This window comes from Zootoca vivipara, chromosome 7, assembly GCF_963506605.1.
Source record: "Zootoca vivipara chromosome 7, rZooViv1.1, whole genome shotgun sequence".
Classification (NCBI taxonomy): domain Eukaryota; kingdom Metazoa; phylum Chordata; class Lepidosauria; order Squamata; family Lacertidae; genus Zootoca; species Zootoca vivipara.
The window spans coordinates 43,779,118-43,796,407 of record NC_083282.1 but is presented as its reverse complement, the minus strand read 5'-3'; the positions used below and the strand labels follow the sequence as shown (position 1 = coordinate 43,796,407).

Here is a 17,290-nt window from a genome sequence, read left to right as displayed (position 1 = left end):
TGGCGGCGGCCATATTGGTAGAGTCACGAAAAGCAATGTGTGACGAGAACGACGCCACCACTACTACCACCCCCGTGTACGTCGAGAAAGGGAGCCATATGAAGAAGGTCGTCGCCGTCGCAAAGCGCGCTGTAAGTGGGCGGGATTTCCGCCGAGGTTGCGGGTGACCCTTCGGCGTCCTTCTGGGGAAGCGGAGCAAGGCTTGAGGGAGATTTGCGGCAATGGGGTGGCAGGATGAGAAGGCGCTGGAGGGCCGGAGTGGGGACCCCGAGGTGAGCTCAGCCCGGGAGCCGGTGAGGCGAAGCAGCTTTGCTCTGAACTCCGGGATTTTGTGCTTTCTCTCCCCTTACTTCCATCCTCCCCACCGCTGGGCCTCCCTCTCTTCCCTCCTGGTTTCTTTTCTTTTTCGTTTCTCTGTTCTTGGCCTGCTCTCCTTCCTCACAGAGCGACCGTTGTAGACCTGCTCATAGCTTAGGCTGCAGCCCTGAACGCACTTACCCGGGAGCAAGCGCCACTGAACGCAATGGGACTTGCTTCCGAGTAGACGCTTATGGGCCTGCCCTGTCATTGTCAATGGGCCTTCTTCCTTACACGGTCCGAGTGCCGTAGCGGGTGGGGTAGAAACAGCCGTGGGCGAGATGCCTCCCTCGCCACCGGCTTCTGAGTTTTCCAGAGCTGACCCATGACTGGAGGCAGAATTCAATCTTCTCTGCGTTGTGCCTCCTGTCGACACTCTCCTGCTTTCTTCCTCATAGTCGCAGGTTAATCTTTCTCTCCCGTGCCAGAGGCCCTCTTTTTATTATTCCTTCCCCCCTTTGATCTTTCCCTTCTCCGAGTCATTCCCCCCCCCTTGCTTGTTCCCATTTATTTATATTTATTTGTCACCATCATAACAGATAGTGCCAAATATCTGTTCTCCGTTGCCAAAGGAAGCCCAGAATGGAGTGCAGTGGAAATTTAAACTGAACAAAAGGTTTTCATTAAGGTCCTGACTTCCGTGTGTATATGTGCACACACATGTGTTCTGCTCTTTAAGTAAGAGATCACAGGCTTCTACCCCTTCTTTTTAATAAGTGGTCTCTGCCAGAGGTTTGCTGTTTAATATATGTGTTCTGCCCAGTGCCTGATGTAATATTCTGGTTACAAATGTTAAGTATAAAATTACATAGCTGTTCTTTTCAGCATTGCTACAGTTTATATCTTGAATTCCACTATAACTGTATTTGTATGCTTGTTGTGTCTGACTATCCTTTATTTATCCTGTCCCATATTACCGGTATGTTGCTTCACAGAATGTTCAGTATACTGCTGCCTTTGACTCTCCCATCAGTCTTTACCACAACCATTTCTCAGTTCTACCCATATCTAATACCCATATCTAAGAGGCTTTCAGCAGGACCCTCTGTGGCTTAGCCTTATTTCCATTCTGCTCCTTGACGCCCACCCTTGTCAGGGTATCTCCAGTGCCTGAAGAGCTGGAGAATTTCCCATGAGTTTTGATTTGGTTCTAGTTAAGCCATAATTTCCCTCCAGCATTGGGGGCCTATTTCCACAGCAATACTGTGGTCACTACCGGTATACCTCCACCAAGTCCCTAACAGGTTAGAAAGATGCCTAGTGAAAGGTTTAAAGTCCAGCTTGTTAAAATGTACATATACATTGGTTTTGAATATCAGTTTGAAGGGACCCTTTTAAATAAATATCTAGGAATAACAGACATTTTTGTTATAGCAGACATATGTGTTATGAAAGAGAAGTTGTACAGTACTACATAGCGGAAATGCAAATAAGTGGAATTGGTTTTGATATGGTTAAGTATACTTATGGAGATATCATAACACTTATGAGTCCATTCTTATTTTCTTGTATCTCTGTCCAGGAGGAGGAGGAAGAAGAAGACCTTGTGGTAGGTAAACTTTATTATAATGACAATGGGGAAAGATTAATCCTTTGAGAGCAGCACATTTCTTAAATCCTACTCCATAAAATGTCCTATTTGTATTTAGAAAACCAGAGAAAGGTACATAAGGCTGGGGGTATGGAAGTAGAGGCATACCTTTGTTTTTTTGAGATTTGCTTTATTGCGTCTCACAGATACTGTTCCTTATGAGGACCTGGGTGCAGCTGCAGGCAGCCTGACCACTTCCAGGGGAAGGAAGCCCCCTGATGACCTTCTTCAGGCCACAGGAGTGGAGCTAGCTAGGGCTGGAACTGAGGTTTTCCCACTCCTGCAGCCAGGGGGGCATGACTTAATAGGCTACAGTATAGTGGAAGCATAACTTTTATATGCACTTGGGAAACAAATGGTTTTGTGTGACTCACTTTATTGCGATATTTGCTTTATTGTGGTGGTCTGGAACTGAACCTGCAATATCTCCAAGGTATGCCTGTACTTTGGTTCAGAACTGAAAGTGCATTAGTTAAGTTTTAATACATAGCTTACTTTGCTGTAAAAAGGTTATTTGCATCACATTTTGCCATACAGAAAGTGCCATTCACATCCTGTCTGTCTTCAGGATCATAATGTTAAATAAGTGATACTTATAGTGACAACTTAAATAGTTTTGAATATCTCTGGAGTCCCACAACAGCTTCTGCATACGTATGTATACTTACTGGCATAGTATACTGGCATATTGATTCTGCCAAACTTGGGTATAGCTTGCTTGCTTTCCCAACAGTATATAACTCTTGCCTAGGCACTGATAAGTCACATACAAAATGACGGCAAATCAATACACAAATTGCCTTTATCAACTGTGATACGAGTGCCATTTCTTCTCCATATCCATTTTGAAGCTTTTATATACAGTATTTATATACAGTATTGAGAAGATATACAGTATTGAGAAGATGGGACCCAGGTGGCACTGTGGTTAAACCACTGAGCCTAGGGCTTGCTGATCAGAAGGTCGGCGGTTCGAATCCCTGTGACAGGGTGAGCTCCCGTCACTTGGTCCCAGCTCCTGCCAACCTAGCAGTTCGAAAGCACGTCAAAATGCAAGTAGATAAATAGGTACCGCTACAGCGGGAAGGTAAACGGCGTTTCCATGTGCTGCTCTGGTTTGCCAGAAGCGGCTTTGTCATGCTGGCCACATGACCTGGAAGCTATACGCCGGCTCCCTTGGCCAATAATGCGAGATGAGCGCGCAACCCCAGAGTTGGTCACGACTGGACCTAATGGTCAGGGGTCCCTTTACCTTTTTATTGAGAAGATGTGTAGTACTGCCTCATAGGCTTTCCGTCCTTTCAAATACTGCAGTTTAGGAGGATATTTTTCAAACACCCAAAACTTTGTTTTGTATGTAACTTAACAGTAACATTTTCCCCACAGTCTAGAGCAGGCATCCCCAGACTTTGGCCCTCCAGATGTTTTGGACTACAATTCCCATCTTCCCCGACCACTGGTCCTGTTAGCTAGGGATCATGGGAATTGTAGGCCAAAACATCTGGAGGGCTGCAGTTTGGGGATGCCTGGTCTAGAGCAAGAATGAAAGCCATCTGGATTGGAATCCATATACACCTCATTTAAGTTAGGCTTGGTTCACATGCTCCTTATTTATAATCCTGTTGTGACTCATGGTTCTATCTTAGAAAAATGATTCTAATTTACCTGACTGTAACACTAAAGTTGGAAGTGTAGAGGTAGAATATTTTCACAAAAGGACTATTAATGCCTGGCATTTTAGATCTCATCATTTGTATGCTTGTCATTATAATCTATCCAGGACTAGCTATAGAAGCTTTTATATTCTAGCTTGTGGTAAAGTTGAACCTCTCTCTTAGCAATCACTCATTTGCATTAACTGTGCCTATATGCCTTCCTTTCTGTCCAGGATCCTTTAACTACTGTCAGGGAGCATTGTGAACAGATTGAGAAATGTGTGAAAGCTCGGGAACGTTTAGAGGAGTGTAATGCTCGAGTGGCATCCAAGTCCCATACAGAGGAGAAGTGTACAGAGGAACTCTTTGACTTCTTGCATGCTAGAGACCATTGTGTAAGTTTGTCTCAGAGTAACTTCTAAAGTGAACAATAGTTTGTGGCCAAATACCTTATTTCTCCAGTGTTGAGCCACAGACACTTTACTGAACGTCAATATAGACTGAATAACTGAAGTACTGTACTATTTTGACATTTATCTTGTGGGTGTGGAATTACACTGTCACCTTCATAAGACAACGCATATTCTCAAATTTGTCCTTTATTAGTTTTTTAGAAGTGTTATTATTAATGATTTCATTTCTACACAGCTTTATCTTTTAAAGGAAAAATCTCAAAAGCGGTTTACACCGCATTAAAACATCTAATAAAACAGTCCAGAATAAAACATTACCGAAGAAGGTCAAATATAAAGTATACATTCAAAGCAACATTACTAAGAGGAAACTAAGATACTATCTTTTTAATATTCTTTATTAAAGATATAAAGAATTATAAGACAAAAGAAGAAAAACTAGAAAAAAAGAAAACTTATAAACTTACAAGATTGTTATAACAATATCCTAAAATAGTATCTTAAAGATTTCAAAATAAAACGTTACAAAGGAGTGTTGTGTAATAACGACACAGATATTTGTGAAAGATTGGCTTGTTGCTTCTAAAGTACATTTTTCTGTAACCAGCTTTCTAGATTGTAAGTAGGCAAGAATATATTGTGCAACAATGCAGTTGGCTCCCAGAGGAAGCAAAACAGTATGCCTCCACAGGTGTTATACTGAATAAAACGTGTGCTAGCTTTGCCCTCCATACCATTTGATTGCCTGCAGGAGTTGAAAGATGAATTCCTGAAGTATGGAGCCTTCTGCACCGTGTGCATTTTAGAACACTGGTTTTCCATAGTTCTGAAATGTGTGTGGAATCTCAACAAGTACAGGAGGCTCCCTGTTTCAAAAGTTCACCCTGCCCAAATTGGTGGGAGATTGGAAAAGTTAAGGGACAGAGCTAGTACACTTATCCCAGCTTTCCCCATCACATATTTATCTTGGGTATAATGCCTAAAGAAGGCTATTAGGACTAATGAATGTGTTGCTAAAGAAGCTCCTGTTATTTAATTTGTTCATCTTTTGGTTTTCCAGGTGGCTCATAAACTCTTCAGCAAATTGAAATAAATGTTAATATAATCCTGTGTCCTCCTCATGCATAGCTGATGAAAACCTGAGTCTGTTCAGTTTGAGTAAACATGCAGCTCTGCACATGGGATACGAAAGTGAATGCAACTAACTCAATGGTAATTCTGGGAGAATATAAGAGTTGCCATCAGGATACATCTGTTATGTAGAAGATTTGCGGCTGCTTAACAGTGTTTCTGTAGACTTCTGATATTAAAGATATTTCCTGTCAAATGTGAAAATGTTTGCTTGTTATGACAGCCAAGACATCTTAGCATGCTCTGAAGTTAAACATTAAAAATTAGGCAATTTAGTAATGCAAAGGATCCATTTTTTCATGAAAACTTTTAATTGCATACAGATCTTCACAAAACAGCAACTACAGTGGTACCTCTACTTACGGATGTTTCTACTTACGAATGGAGCTCCGTCCGCCATCTTGGATGCGGTTTAGATAGGATTTTTTCTACTTACAAATTTTTAGATAAGGTTGCTTCGACTTACAAATTTTTTCTCCCAATGCATTCCTATGGGATTCGACTTACAATTTTTTTTTACTTACAAATGTGCCTTCGGAACGCATTCAGTTCGTAAGTAAGAGTTACCACTGTAATATCCTTAATAGTTACTGTGAGGGAGAAACCAAAGAGGAGGTCAGAAGACATATATGTACAGTATAGGTGAAAGAAATATTGGAAAGGATGCAAGTGGTTAGGCAGGTTGTGTGTGGGGACAGTATGTGGTTTTAGGGTCCTAAACAATATAGACTTGTGTGTGCTGCTGGCTACCTCCTCTTTCCACAATGTCCATTACTTTCTCTGAATAATATGCATCTTCCTATTCCTTTATAGTAAGGGTGGGAGGTAGAATCCAAAATTTAGAAGAGATTATGGAATTAGAAGAGTTTATGTAGATATGTTTACATAATAATAATATCTGCAGAACCTTTATTAGTGAGATATATTTTTAAATGGCATTCTGTCTACATTGTCACACATGTACCCTGGAAGCTTGTATGTAATATTTCCCATGCTACACATGGTGCCTATGTGGCATCTATATTTGAGCTGTATTTGCAGCTGCGTAGCAGAGTGTTCGCCTGTACAGCTGGAGACATTCCCCTACCAACATCAAATCTATGTTGAAGGAATCCTAGGAAGGAAAGAACTCCCCACTGTGGAAGATGTATGCAGAATCAAATCAGCTGAGTTCCTACACTAGCTGCTTTTATTTCAAACACTTCTGATGACTGCGGTACCAAGTTTGCAACATGTTCAGGCAAGCTACTAAGGCTTATTTCGTCATTTTGTACCATGGGCTCCCATTTTCCATTCTTAACATCAGAGCTACAGTCTCATCAGTGTCAGGCCTTTTCTTATGATCTGGTCAGGTTTCAGCCGTATCTGAAGTGAGATCACCTCTGAAGAGACCTTGGCAATGCCACAGGGATCTCTAGAATGGCAGGAGTGTGTGAGGGAAGCTGATCAGAAGCCAGTTTAACAACCCAATGTCTGCCTGACCTGCAGACATCTTGACACAAACTGGGAGAAACTTCAGCCACTAATCTTTTGAATGTCAGACAACTGCTAAAAAGGATAGGTGTCCTAATTGGAGGGAACAATATCCTATGGAAAACCTCTAGGGTAGATTTCCACTTTGAGAACACAGATTCCTGAAGTTGTGATTGTTTCATGTGAGAGACCAGTGAATTACCTTTGAATGGTAGATATACAATGGTACCTCTGTTACAAACGCTTCAGGTTACGAGCTCCGCTAACCTAGAAGTAGCTGCTCCTGGCTGCGAAATTTGCCCCGGGATGTGAACAGAAATCATGTGCCTCCAGCAAAAGCACACCTCAGGATAAGAACGGTTTCATCTTAAGAACGGACCTCCAGAACGAATTAAGTTTGTAACCAGAGGTACCACTGTACTTTAGGACAGTCTTCCTCAACACTGGGTCCCATCCAGATGGACTACATCCATCAGCCCTGGCCATACCTCACCAGGGTGGCATGTAGGGACTTTAAAAACCACACAGTTGGTAGGAGTTTGCTTTAAACTAAGGAAGATTTGTTAAAGGTCATAAACGAAGTTGGGTTACCTTACATATCAATTCAGCACTGAAAATATCAATTTAGCTGATGAGCCAACATTCCATGTTTGCGAATGCTCTATTACGGGCACTATACACATCACACACAACTTCATGGTGTAGTGGCCCCACAGTGCTAGCAAGCTGAAGGAGTGTGCTTTGTTCTTTAGTACACAATTGCTGAAATTGGGAAGAAAAACAAAGCAAGGAGCTCATTTGGTTTTCACATATTAAAGAGCAGATGCAAACTCATGTGCTATGGCAGAAATGGAAAACCTACGTCTGGATCAAGGGCACCCAGCTGGTGCCCGCCAGATGTTTTGGACCACAACTCCCATCATCCTCTGCCCTTGGCCACGGTGCCTGGGCTGATGGGAGCTGCAGTGGACGAGGCTACCCCTGCTGCAGACCTAGACCACTGACCGTGTGTGCTGGGAGCCCCACCCAGGTCTGAAGGACCACAGGTTCCCCATGCCTGTGCTAGAGGTAGTAAGACGTGGTAACCTGTGCCCGCCCGAAACGACCTGCTTGGAATGAAACCTCCGGCGGCACGCGTCTGGCGCAAAATACACGAGGCTCCGGCAACCCGGCGTGACCGCGTCCACCGGAAGAGGAGGAGGAGCTTCTGCGTCGCCCGGCGGGCTGTCCTCATTGGCGTCGGAGCCTAGCGATGGCGGCTGCATGCACTGCAAGCGGGAAGGGGCTGCTGCTGCAGCTGCTGCGGAAAGAGGCGGCTTTGCCGACGGTCCCGTTCTTCGCCTTCGTTCCCCGCCGGCACCGGCACATGCATAAGAAGAAATGGGTGAGGCGCGGGGGATCCCGATCCACAGCTCCTGCGGCGCCTTCCCATGCCCAGCCCAATGAAGCCCCAAAGGACACCCCGCCCCGTGCCCTTCAGCGGGTTCCCGTTGCGTTGCCTCGCCCGGCCCCCGTGTTTTTATTACCCACCCCTATTTCCGTCCAGTCCTCGGCACTTTGTCTCGGCCTCTCTCTTCCGCCTCGCTTGCCGTGGCCTCCGTTACGTGAAATTAAATAAAAAAAATTCCTTCAGTAGCACCTTAAAGACCAACTAAGTTTTTATTTTGGTATGAGCTTTCGTGTGCATGCACACTTCTTCAGATACAGTGAAATGGAAGTTTCCAGGCACTTATGTAGAGAAGGGGTGTGGAGGGGTGGGGATGGGGAGGGGGGATCATTCAGAAGGGTGGTGGAAATGGGTGATTGACTGACTGATAGCTGTTGATGACCGCAAACGACTGCAAATGGTTTTGCATGAAAAAGCAAGGGTTGAGATGGGTGAAGATCGCTTATCATGTATAATGAGATAAGAATCCGATATCTCTGTTCAAACCAGGTCCCTCCATGGTTTTGAGCTTGGTGATAAGTTGCAATTCAGCAACTTCTCTTTCCAGTCTATTTCTGAAATTCTTTTGTAGTAAGACAGCTACTTTGAGATCTTGTATAGAATGTCCTGGGAGATTGAAGTGTTCTCCTACTGGTTTTTCTGTCTTCTGGTTCCTGATGTCAGATTTATGTCCATTTATCCTTTGGCGTAGGGTTTGGCCTGTTTGTCCAATATAGAGAGCTGAAGGGCACTGTTGGCATTTGATGGCATACACAATGTTAGAGGATGAGCAATTAAATAGTCCTGAGATGGTATGTTGGATGTTGTTGGGGCCAGTAATGGTGTTGTCTGGGTGTATGTGGCAGCAAAGTTGGCATCTGGGTTTATTGCAGGCTCTGGTGCCAGTGTCCATGTTAAGTCTGGTGGTTGTATTATTGTGGGTGAGGAGTTGTTTAAGATTGGGTGGCTGTCTGTAGGCAATGAAAGGTCTTCCTCCCAGAGCTTGAGAAAGGGAGCTGTCATTGTCCAGGAGAGGCTGTAGATCTCTGATGATGCGTTGTACTGTTTTAGCTTGGGAGCTGTATGTGATGACTAGTGGTGTTCTGTTATTTTCTTTTTTGGGTCTGTCTTGTAGCAGGTTCTCTCTAGGTATCTGTCTGGCTCTGTTGATCTGTTGTTTAACTTCATCAGGTGGATATTTTAGTTCTAAAAAGGTTTGCTGTAGATCTCTTAGGTGAGATTCTCTGTCTGTAGAGTTGGAACAGATGCGGTTGTAACGTAAGGCCTGGCTGTATACGATGGATTGTTTGGTATGTTTGGGATGGTAGCTAGAAGCATGTAGATATGTTTGTCGGTCAGTTGGTTTTCTGTATAAGGTGGTGTCTATATGTCCATCCTGTATTTTTATAGTAGTGTCCAAAAAATGTATTTCTTGCATAGATTGGTTCATTGTTAGGTTGATGGTGGGGTGAAAGTCATTGAATGTCTGGTGGAAGGTTTCCAGGGTCTGTTGTCCATGTGTCCAGATTGAAATTAAGTTAGCAAGTTAGCGCAGAAGGGCCGGCGTGTTTTCCTGGCCCTTTTAGAGAAGGCTTCTTGGTAGGAACCCATTCTCTAGATCAAGGTTTCCCAAACGTGGCTCTCCAGCTGGTTTTGGACTACAACTCCCATCATCCCTAGCTAGCAGGGCCAGTGGTCTGGGATGATGGGAATTGTAGTCCAAAACCCAAGTTTGGGAACACCTGCTCTAGAAAACCAATGTTGCACTCCAGCTGCCATTGGCCCCCAGCCTGCATTGTTCCTTGAGTTGTTGTTTTCCTTCTTCTGTTCCTCACACACAGTTGTGACAGACAGCTTCGAGGCTGTTGCAAAATATGGCATTTCACCTGAACAAATAGCTTAGTTTGGATGAGTTACTTTCAAGTACAGAATATGGACCTCCTGATGGGAGAACCCAAGGCCCTCCTTGGACCCCTTCTCACATAGAGTGTGTGTGCCCATAAGAAGGGAGCTCTTCCCTGCTGGTGCTAACTCATGGGGATGTGGGTGGAGGATTTTGTATGGGTCTGTTCCTGATATCAGGATGGGTAGGAAATGCCAGCGACATTGGCCCGGGTCTTTGATTTCACTATGCACTCATACATCCAACACTGTAGGGCCACATCATGGTAAAGAGGTGTGTGGTGCATATAATGCCCAAACAGCATCAGCCCTAATATTTTACCTGTTTCATATTTTCATCCGTGTAAAGGCATCCACCATTCCTCGCGTGCCTTCCACCAGACGGGCTCTGCGGGTCTTCGACATGACCTATGGTGTGCAGTTTGGCAGCCTCTGGCCCTCGATCCGCATCAGTCTTCTCTCGGAGCAGAAATACGGAGCTCTAATCAACAATTACTGTGATGCACAGAAGGTCACCCAGCAATTGGAAGAAATGAATGCAGCAGATTTCATCTGGGAATCTGGAAAAGTAGATCAGGACCTGGATTCTGCAGCTGAACAAGGTGCCAGTGAGCCTGACTCATCCTCAGAAACTCAGACTGAACCCTCTGAGCCCCAAGCACAACCTCCTCATTCTTTTATATCCATCAGCCCCAACATAAAATGTTACACATTCCCCAAAGGAGATATCAGCCTTTTTCATCCAGCCAGGTTCGTAGCTGATTTTTGGTGAGGAGGTGGGTGTTGGGGTGCTCTTCAGCAGGCCTATCTTAACCACATCGAGCGCCGTGGCGCAAAGGTCCCTCCGCCGCCGTCGCCCCAACTCATCGCGGACGCAGAGGAGGGACATAGCATGGGCGGGCCAGGCCGGGCGCTGAGGGTGGGCCAGGCTCAGGGGCACCATAGCAGGTGGGCCAGGCTGCCTGGTTGTCCTCTGGGGCGCCGGCGCCTCCTGCACAGACTCTGCTGGGGGGGGGGCGGTGCTGCGCAGCACCCGGCCTCTTGTTCTCCTCATGCCCCCGACCCGCCGGCTGAGGCCGGGACTCGAACCCGCGACGGGCAGGCGGGAGGCAAGGAGCAGGGCGAGCGGGAGGGCAGCCGGGCTGTCTGGCGGGCGCAACGCGGTGGGCGCGGCGCCCTGGCGCATTGCGCCACCCAGCCTTGCCTTAGGGCCGGCCCTGCTCTTCAGCATTTGTAAGATGAAAATAATTGCATTGGGCAGAATCCAACTTAGCACATGGATTTCTTCCTGTACATTGAAATGTTCTCCTCCCCACACCCCCTAAATCTGTTCTGGGGTTCTCACAAGCCTCCAGAGTAGAATTGGGGAAGCGTCAGGACTGGACACATACAGAGGGGTGGGGATGGGGAGTCCTGTTACACAAGTGGAACTCCTTATTCTGATGGGCAGCAGTAGTTGAATACTGCCAATTACATGCAAACTTCTAAAATACCCGATTGCTGCCAAGTGGATCTTTTGCCTCTCTTTCAGTTGTTGTCATTGGCAGCAATCAGGTATCTTAGAAGTTTGCAAGTAATGGGCAGTATTCAACTACTGCTGCCCATCAGAATAAGGAGTCCCTTATTCAGCATCCCTTCCATACTGCCAGTGCATTTTAAGTAGGAGTTAATTTGGGCTCAAATCTTCTGTGCCTGCCACACTAAACTTCATCTGTTCCCTTTTTTCATAGACCAGACATGTTAGGAGTTCTGGGCTATTATCTTCTGGATGCTGCATCCGTCTTGCCTGTCTTGGCTCTCAATGTGCAGCCTGGCAACCTGGTCCTTGACCTTTGCGCAGCACCAGGTGGAAAGATGCTGGCCCTTCTACAGACTGGATGTTGTCGTAAGTAGAATTCTTCTGCCAGTGGTGCTCAGGTGGTGTAGACAGGACCAGTTAGTGAAAACTGTTTTTACTATATCTATCCGGAAAGAGTTGAAAGGATCAGATAGTCTGGTGTGATGCATCATGTTTGCTTCTGCTTGTGGTGCAGTGCGATTTTGATTACACAGGTCACTCTCCAGAAGGCCGTCTCAGGGAAGGTAGCAGGACATCTCTCCAGGCCCCACATGCCAAGAGTGGGTGTGACCCACACTCTTGTGCATGCACACAGAGGACACACACATATTCAAGGCACACACAAACACATGCCCACCCAGCAGTATGTCTGCAATAAACATATAAAAGATAATTTCCTATTATATGTCAACATGGGGCAACTCTCTCATTCCCCCAGCATCCCAGATGTCTATGTGGTAGGGGAGTATGGCAAGTTGTTCATCCTGACAATTTAAAAAAATACTTTTTGGGTGGGGGGGGGTGTACACATACACACATTCACACACTGCCAAAACTGATGGGGTCTTCTTTTAAGGAGTTTGGCAACATATTCACCGTTTCTCAGTCATGTGCAAATTTTGGTTTGTTGATTTGGAGCCTCTGAGAGTCGGTCTGCCCTTGGTGTATGCTGTTGCTGTTCTTTCATTAGGACAGCTGGCCGCCAATGACCTCTCTGTTTCCCGCACTCGTCGGCTGCATCAAATTCTCCATAGCTACCTTCCGAAAGAGCTCAGCGAGATAGTGAGGATTACATCATGGGATGGAAGGAAGTGGGGTGACCTGGAGATGAATACTTACGACAGGGTAAGCATTGCTGTAGATAATGTTACTGGGAGTAACCCATTAGAAGAGCGCCAACAGGTGCCTGCAGCTATTGAACGTACAATCTCTTGCATTTCCCCCTCTCTTGTACAGAGCACAGATTGCTCCTTTAGAATATAGTTGCACCTTTAGGCGGGGGTGGGGTGGGGAATTGTGACTGTGGATGATACTGAACTTAGTCATATTCAGAGTAGACCCCTTGAAATCAACGGACTTGGAGTTTGTTGAATATTATCTGGTGTTTCTATAGCCAAGACCTGTGCTTTCTGCCACATCTGATCACTCCTTTACTGGTAATGTATGTAACTTTGGTTCAGAGGGTCCAGCTGAAGTCCATTTCTATTGTGAACACCCAGCCATTAAAAAATAATAATTCCCAAGCCTTTTCCTTGATGTAGGAAAATAATAAATTTAATTATCAGAATGTGTAGTTCCGGGATACTTTGAATGTCATCTACCTATTTTTACTTCCCATCTTTCCTCTAAGGTAGGCATGGCCAAACTTGGCCCTCCAGCTGTTTGGGGGCTACAATTCCCATCATCCCTGACCGCTGGTCCTGTTAGCTAGGGATGATGGGAGTTGTAGTCCCCAAACAGTCAGAGGGCCAAGTTTGGCCAATGCCTGCTCTAAGGAGTTCAAGGTGGTGTATATGGTTTCTCCTCACAACCCTGTGAGGGTAGACAGCAAGATGGTGACTAGAGCCTAAACTTGCCCAGGCAGTTCCATGATTGAGTGTGGATTTGAACCTGGGTTTCCTTTGGTTTTAGTCCAGCACTCTAACCGCTACACCACACTGGCTGTATGAGTATACATGCAAGAGGCTTAAGAACAGTTGCAGTTGTGAATGGCAGGAGATGGCCTCCAAGATATCATCATCCAGGAGTGCCTTAATGAGCCTGATGAGAAGCTGTGTGATGTGGGACAAGCTGTGTGGGAGCGCACAAACAAGTAAAAGTCCACCGAGTTTAATTGGAACTTTTGCCCTCTATCCCATGCAGGTGCTCGTGGATGTACCATGCACAAATGACCGTCACTCAGTCGTAGAAGAGGACAACAATATGTTCAATCCAATGAGAAAGGGGGAGCGTCAGATGTTGCCAATGCTCCAGGTGCAGCTGCTTGTGTAAGTGATCCTGACCTTATGTGACACATGTTAACTTTTGAGCTGCACCAGGGTTTCACATTGTGGGCTTTATTAAATTATTCACAGCATTGCAAATGTGTAAGGCTCTTGTGGCTTAAAAGACAAAGGGTTCCTTTTAACTAAGTTTTACTTGGAGTAGACTCATTGAAATTCATTGCTATTATTGTCTTAGGCCCATTAATTTCAGTGGGTCTGCTCTGTGTTAATTAAACACAATCAGGAGGATCCAACTTCAGTAATGCTTCCTTGCCTACTCTTCTGGAGGTGATTTTGATTTTATTTGGTGACCCGGAAAATGTTTCTTTAAAAACCTGGAGTTCTAGCCAAATTGGAACCCTTACATCAATGTAATTATCCAGTAATCTCCTGCTCCCTCCTAAGTTATATTCTTGTAAAAGTCTCTCCCAAAGTATGATGGTCGTTTTCAGCTGGTGCTCTTTTAAGCATTGTTGCGTAATTATTCTGTACGCTGTCTTGTGAAGTTGATGTGCCTTAAAATGTGAATCTTTAAATACATAAATAAAAAGTTCCTTCTGTTCCTTTCCCAGGGCTGGGATACTTGCTGCCAAGCCAGGGGGAGAAGTCGTGTACTCAACGTGCTCCTTGTCTCAGCTCCAGAATGAGTACGTGGTTGAGAGAGCTGTGGAGCTACTAGCAATCCAACATGACATTAGCATCCAGGTTGAAGACTTGAGCTGTTTTCGAAAGCGGTTCCAGAACACATTTTCATTCTATCCTGACTGCAGACTTGGGGAACTCATCCTTCCCCATCTCACAGCTAACTTTGGACCCATGTATTTTTGCAAATTGCACAGATTGAATTAGAATGGGCATGGCACGGCACGAAAAGTGGCCTGGGATATTTCCAACTTCCCTTTGACACCTGTCTTTTTGCATAAAGACTATGATGCAGCTTGCAAGAAAAACCAGCATTTTGCTTAATTGACCCCAACCCTGTGTGCCATTAAAAAAAAAACACCTACATTACTCACTGTCTGTGGTTGCTACCAAACAAATTCTCCACTCCACAGATGGGAGGACGTCATGTGTACAAGCCTTTGATGTGTGCAACTATCATTGAATACCACCCATGATTTCTGCCATGTATATTGGCTGCATAGGAATATTTTTTTTACATAAGCCCATATGCTGCAAGTGGAACCACTCAGGGATAAAACAAAAAATTTTCCTTCCGGTAGTACCTTAGAGACCAACTAAGTTTGTCATTGGTATGAGCTTTTGTGTGCATGCACACTTCTTCAGATACACAGAAACAGAAGTCACCAGACCCTTATATATAGTGAGAGGGTGGGGAGGGGTATTAAATTTGTTGTTGGAGTGTCCATTTTCTAAATGTTTGCTAAACTTTTCTGAGAACTGACTACCTGATCTAGACTGTGTGTTTGGGTGAAGATACAAATACTTTCTTCCTATCCATAATGACTTAATAGGCTGTTCAACCGCCACTTAAGACTTTTGGATCCAGTGGCTACTGCAGGAAAGAAGTCATATACAAGATGTGATTGGAATCTTGGACATGGCTGCTTGAAACTTATCTGGTGGATGGCATAATATAATTGCACCATCAAATTTATTGCATGCATTTTCAGAGGAAAGTCCCCCAGCCTCCCAGGAGTTCAGGTTGGTGCTGTTCATACTAGAGAGGCTGGAAGAAGCTTTCTTCTTCTTTGGCGATCACTCGTAGCCGAATAAGATTGTCTTCCATAAATACAGCTTTAAAAATGAGTCCGTAAATGACTGTGGAGGCCAATTCTGGATCCACACATCCTTCCACAATGGGAATATTGGTTTCCAGGCGGGAGTTGATCACAGTGTGGATTTGCCAAGCATGCCTTCCTCTTAGCATGTTTCTCCCTTGCGTCCTGAGTTAAGGTGTCTTCAAAGCCCATGACACCTTTGGTAAAGGCTGTTCTCCAACCGGAGTGCTCGCAGGCCAGTGTTTTCCAGTTGTCAGTGTTTATACTACATTTTTAAAGATTTGCCTTGAGAGAGTCTTTAAACCTCTCTTGTTGACCACCAGCATTGCACTTTCCATTTTTAAGTTCGGAATAGAGTAGTTGCTTTGGAAGACGATAATCAGGCATCTGCACATGACCAGTCCAACAAAGTTGATGTTGAAGAATCGTTGCTTCAACACTGGTGATCTTTGCTTCTTCCAGTACACTGATATTAGTTCGCCTGTCTTCCCAAGTGATGTGTAAATTTTTCGGAGACACCGTTGATGGAATCTTTCAAGGAGTTGGAGATGGCTTTTATAAGTGGTCCATGTTTCACTAGCATATAGTAAGGTTGGTAGTACAATAGCTTTGTAAACAAGCATTTTGGTTTCCCTGTGAATGTCCCAGTCCTCAAACACTCTGCACTTCAATTGGGAGAAAGCTGCACTCATAGAGCTCAGGCGATGCTGGATTTTGGCATCAATGTTGGCCCTTGTGGAAAGATAACTCCCTAGGTAGGAGAAGTGATGGACGTTTTCCAACATTACACCATTGAGTTGGATTTGTGGCGCTGCAGAGGGGTTATTTTGTACTTGTTGGTGCAGCACTTTGATTTTTGGGAAATTGAGTGATAGGCCAAGCTTTTCGTAAGCTGCAAAGATAATTAGGATGGTTTGGAGGTCATCCTCCGAGTGTGTGCACACTACATTGTCATCAGCATACTGAAGCTCTATGATGGAAGTTACTGTTACCTTACTCTTTGCTTTCAGCGCATTGCTGGCAGGCCTGCCCATGTATTTCTCAGCATTGGACTGGACTGGTTTGTACATAATTGAAGCATTGTGTGTGTGTGTGTTGGGGGGGCGCGGTTCTTAGCCAAGTTTTGTTTCAAAATTTAGCAGCTAGACAGGATAAGATTCCTGTTTTTTAATCTGTCCCGCCATCAGCCTGTTTTGTTATTTAGGGGTCAGTGAGATGTAAGGATTTTTCCTTGAAATAATTTTTCCATTCTTAACTTATTATTTTGACCTCTGATCAAGGTGAGCGTGGATGTTGGTTGCTGCACAATGGAAGTGTGGCTCAAACCAGGAATATAACCTTTTGGTGGACATTTCTTAAAAAGGCTGGATTACAAAGATAAAACAATGGTATATTAAAATGTTAGTTCTGGTACACATTGTGCTTTTACAAACATATTACTTTGAAAGTGTTATGATGGAATCAAAGACATGCTGAAAACCAGAAAGTCGCAATCAGATGCCAGGGGGAAAAGTGTAAAGTGGTTAATTAGCAAGCTTTCAGCTTTCATGTATTCTTGGTGCATATCTTTTTGGCAGAATTCATGCTATGTTTGGAAGTGTAGAGGGGCTGCATTATGTGGATTATACACCCCCCAGTTGTTTCCAGTTGGTCTACATACCCTAGGAGTCCATTGCACCATTCACATAACAAAAGCTACCATAGAAATATACTTCTTTCCCCCCCCCAAAAAAAGTAGGGGGTGAGTCCATAGCTTGGCTTTTGAAAAACGGGGTCCA

At 44.7% G+C, this 17,290-nt stretch overlaps 2 protein-coding genes across 7 annotated transcripts; both read left to right on the top strand.

The window, feature by feature from the left end:
- Nucleotides 1-13: 13 nt before the first annotated feature.
- LOC118088689 (cytochrome b-c1 complex subunit 6, mitochondrial) lies at nt 14-5,343 on the top strand. Of its 6 annotated transcripts, none has more exons than XM_060276929.1 (4): nt 14-131; nt 1,880-1,906; nt 3,837-3,998; nt 5,077-5,343. In XM_060276929.1, exons 1-4 carry the CDS (start codon nt 36-38, stop codon nt 5,107-5,109), a joined length of 318 nt encoding a protein of 105 aa, XP_060132912.1. In that variant the 5' UTR covers nt 14-35; the 3' UTR covers nt 5,110-5,343. The 6 variants fall into 6 exon arrangements, with proteins under 6 accessions (XP_060132912.1, XP_060132913.1, XP_060132916.1 ...); XM_060276930.1 differs by having other exon boundaries at nt 33-131; nt 1,883-1,906; XM_060276933.1 differs by lacking the exon at nt 14-131 and adding an exon at nt 138-272 and having other exon boundaries at nt 1,883-1,906.
- A 2,491-nt stretch (nt 5,344-7,834) lies between these two features.
- On the top strand, nt 7,835-17,159 carry NSUN4 (NOP2/Sun RNA methyltransferase 4). The gene is made up of 6 exons (XM_035122623.2): nt 7,835-8,004; nt 10,298-10,698; nt 11,679-11,833; nt 12,477-12,631; nt 13,649-13,773; nt 14,343-17,159. Exons 1-6 carry the CDS (start codon nt 7,873-7,875, stop codon nt 14,617-14,619), a joined length of 1,245 nt encoding a protein of 414 aa, XP_034978514.2. The 5' UTR covers nt 7,835-7,872; the 3' UTR covers nt 14,620-17,159.
- The last annotated feature ends 131 nt before the right edge of the window (nt 17,160-17,290 follow it).

Bases quoted from the DNA above. Each gene is read 5' to 3' on its own strand.
- LOC118088689 (XM_060276929.1), top strand. From the start codon at position 36: ATGTGTGACGAGAACGACGCCACCACTACTACCACCCCCGTGTACGTC. The intron at 132-1,879 runs GTAAGTGGGCGG...ATCTCTGTCCAG, and splicing joins TCGCCGTCGCAAAGCGCGCT to GAGGAGGAGGAAGAAGAAGA. The intron at 1,907-3,836 runs GTAGGTAAACTT...CTTTCTGTCCAG, and splicing joins AGGAAGAAGAAGACCTTGTG to GATCCTTTAACTACTGTCAG.
- NSUN4 (XM_035122623.2), top strand. From the start codon at position 7,873: ATGGCGGCTGCATGCACTGCAAGCGGGAAGGGGCTGCTGCTGCAGCTG. The intron at 10,699-11,678 runs GTTCGTAGCTGA...CTTTTTTCATAG, and splicing joins AGCCTTTTTCATCCAGCCAG to ACCAGACATGTTAGGAGTTC. The intron at 13,774-14,342 runs GTAAGTGATCCT...TTCCTTTCCCAG, and splicing joins CTCCAGGTGCAGCTGCTTGT to GGCTGGGATACTTGCTGCCA.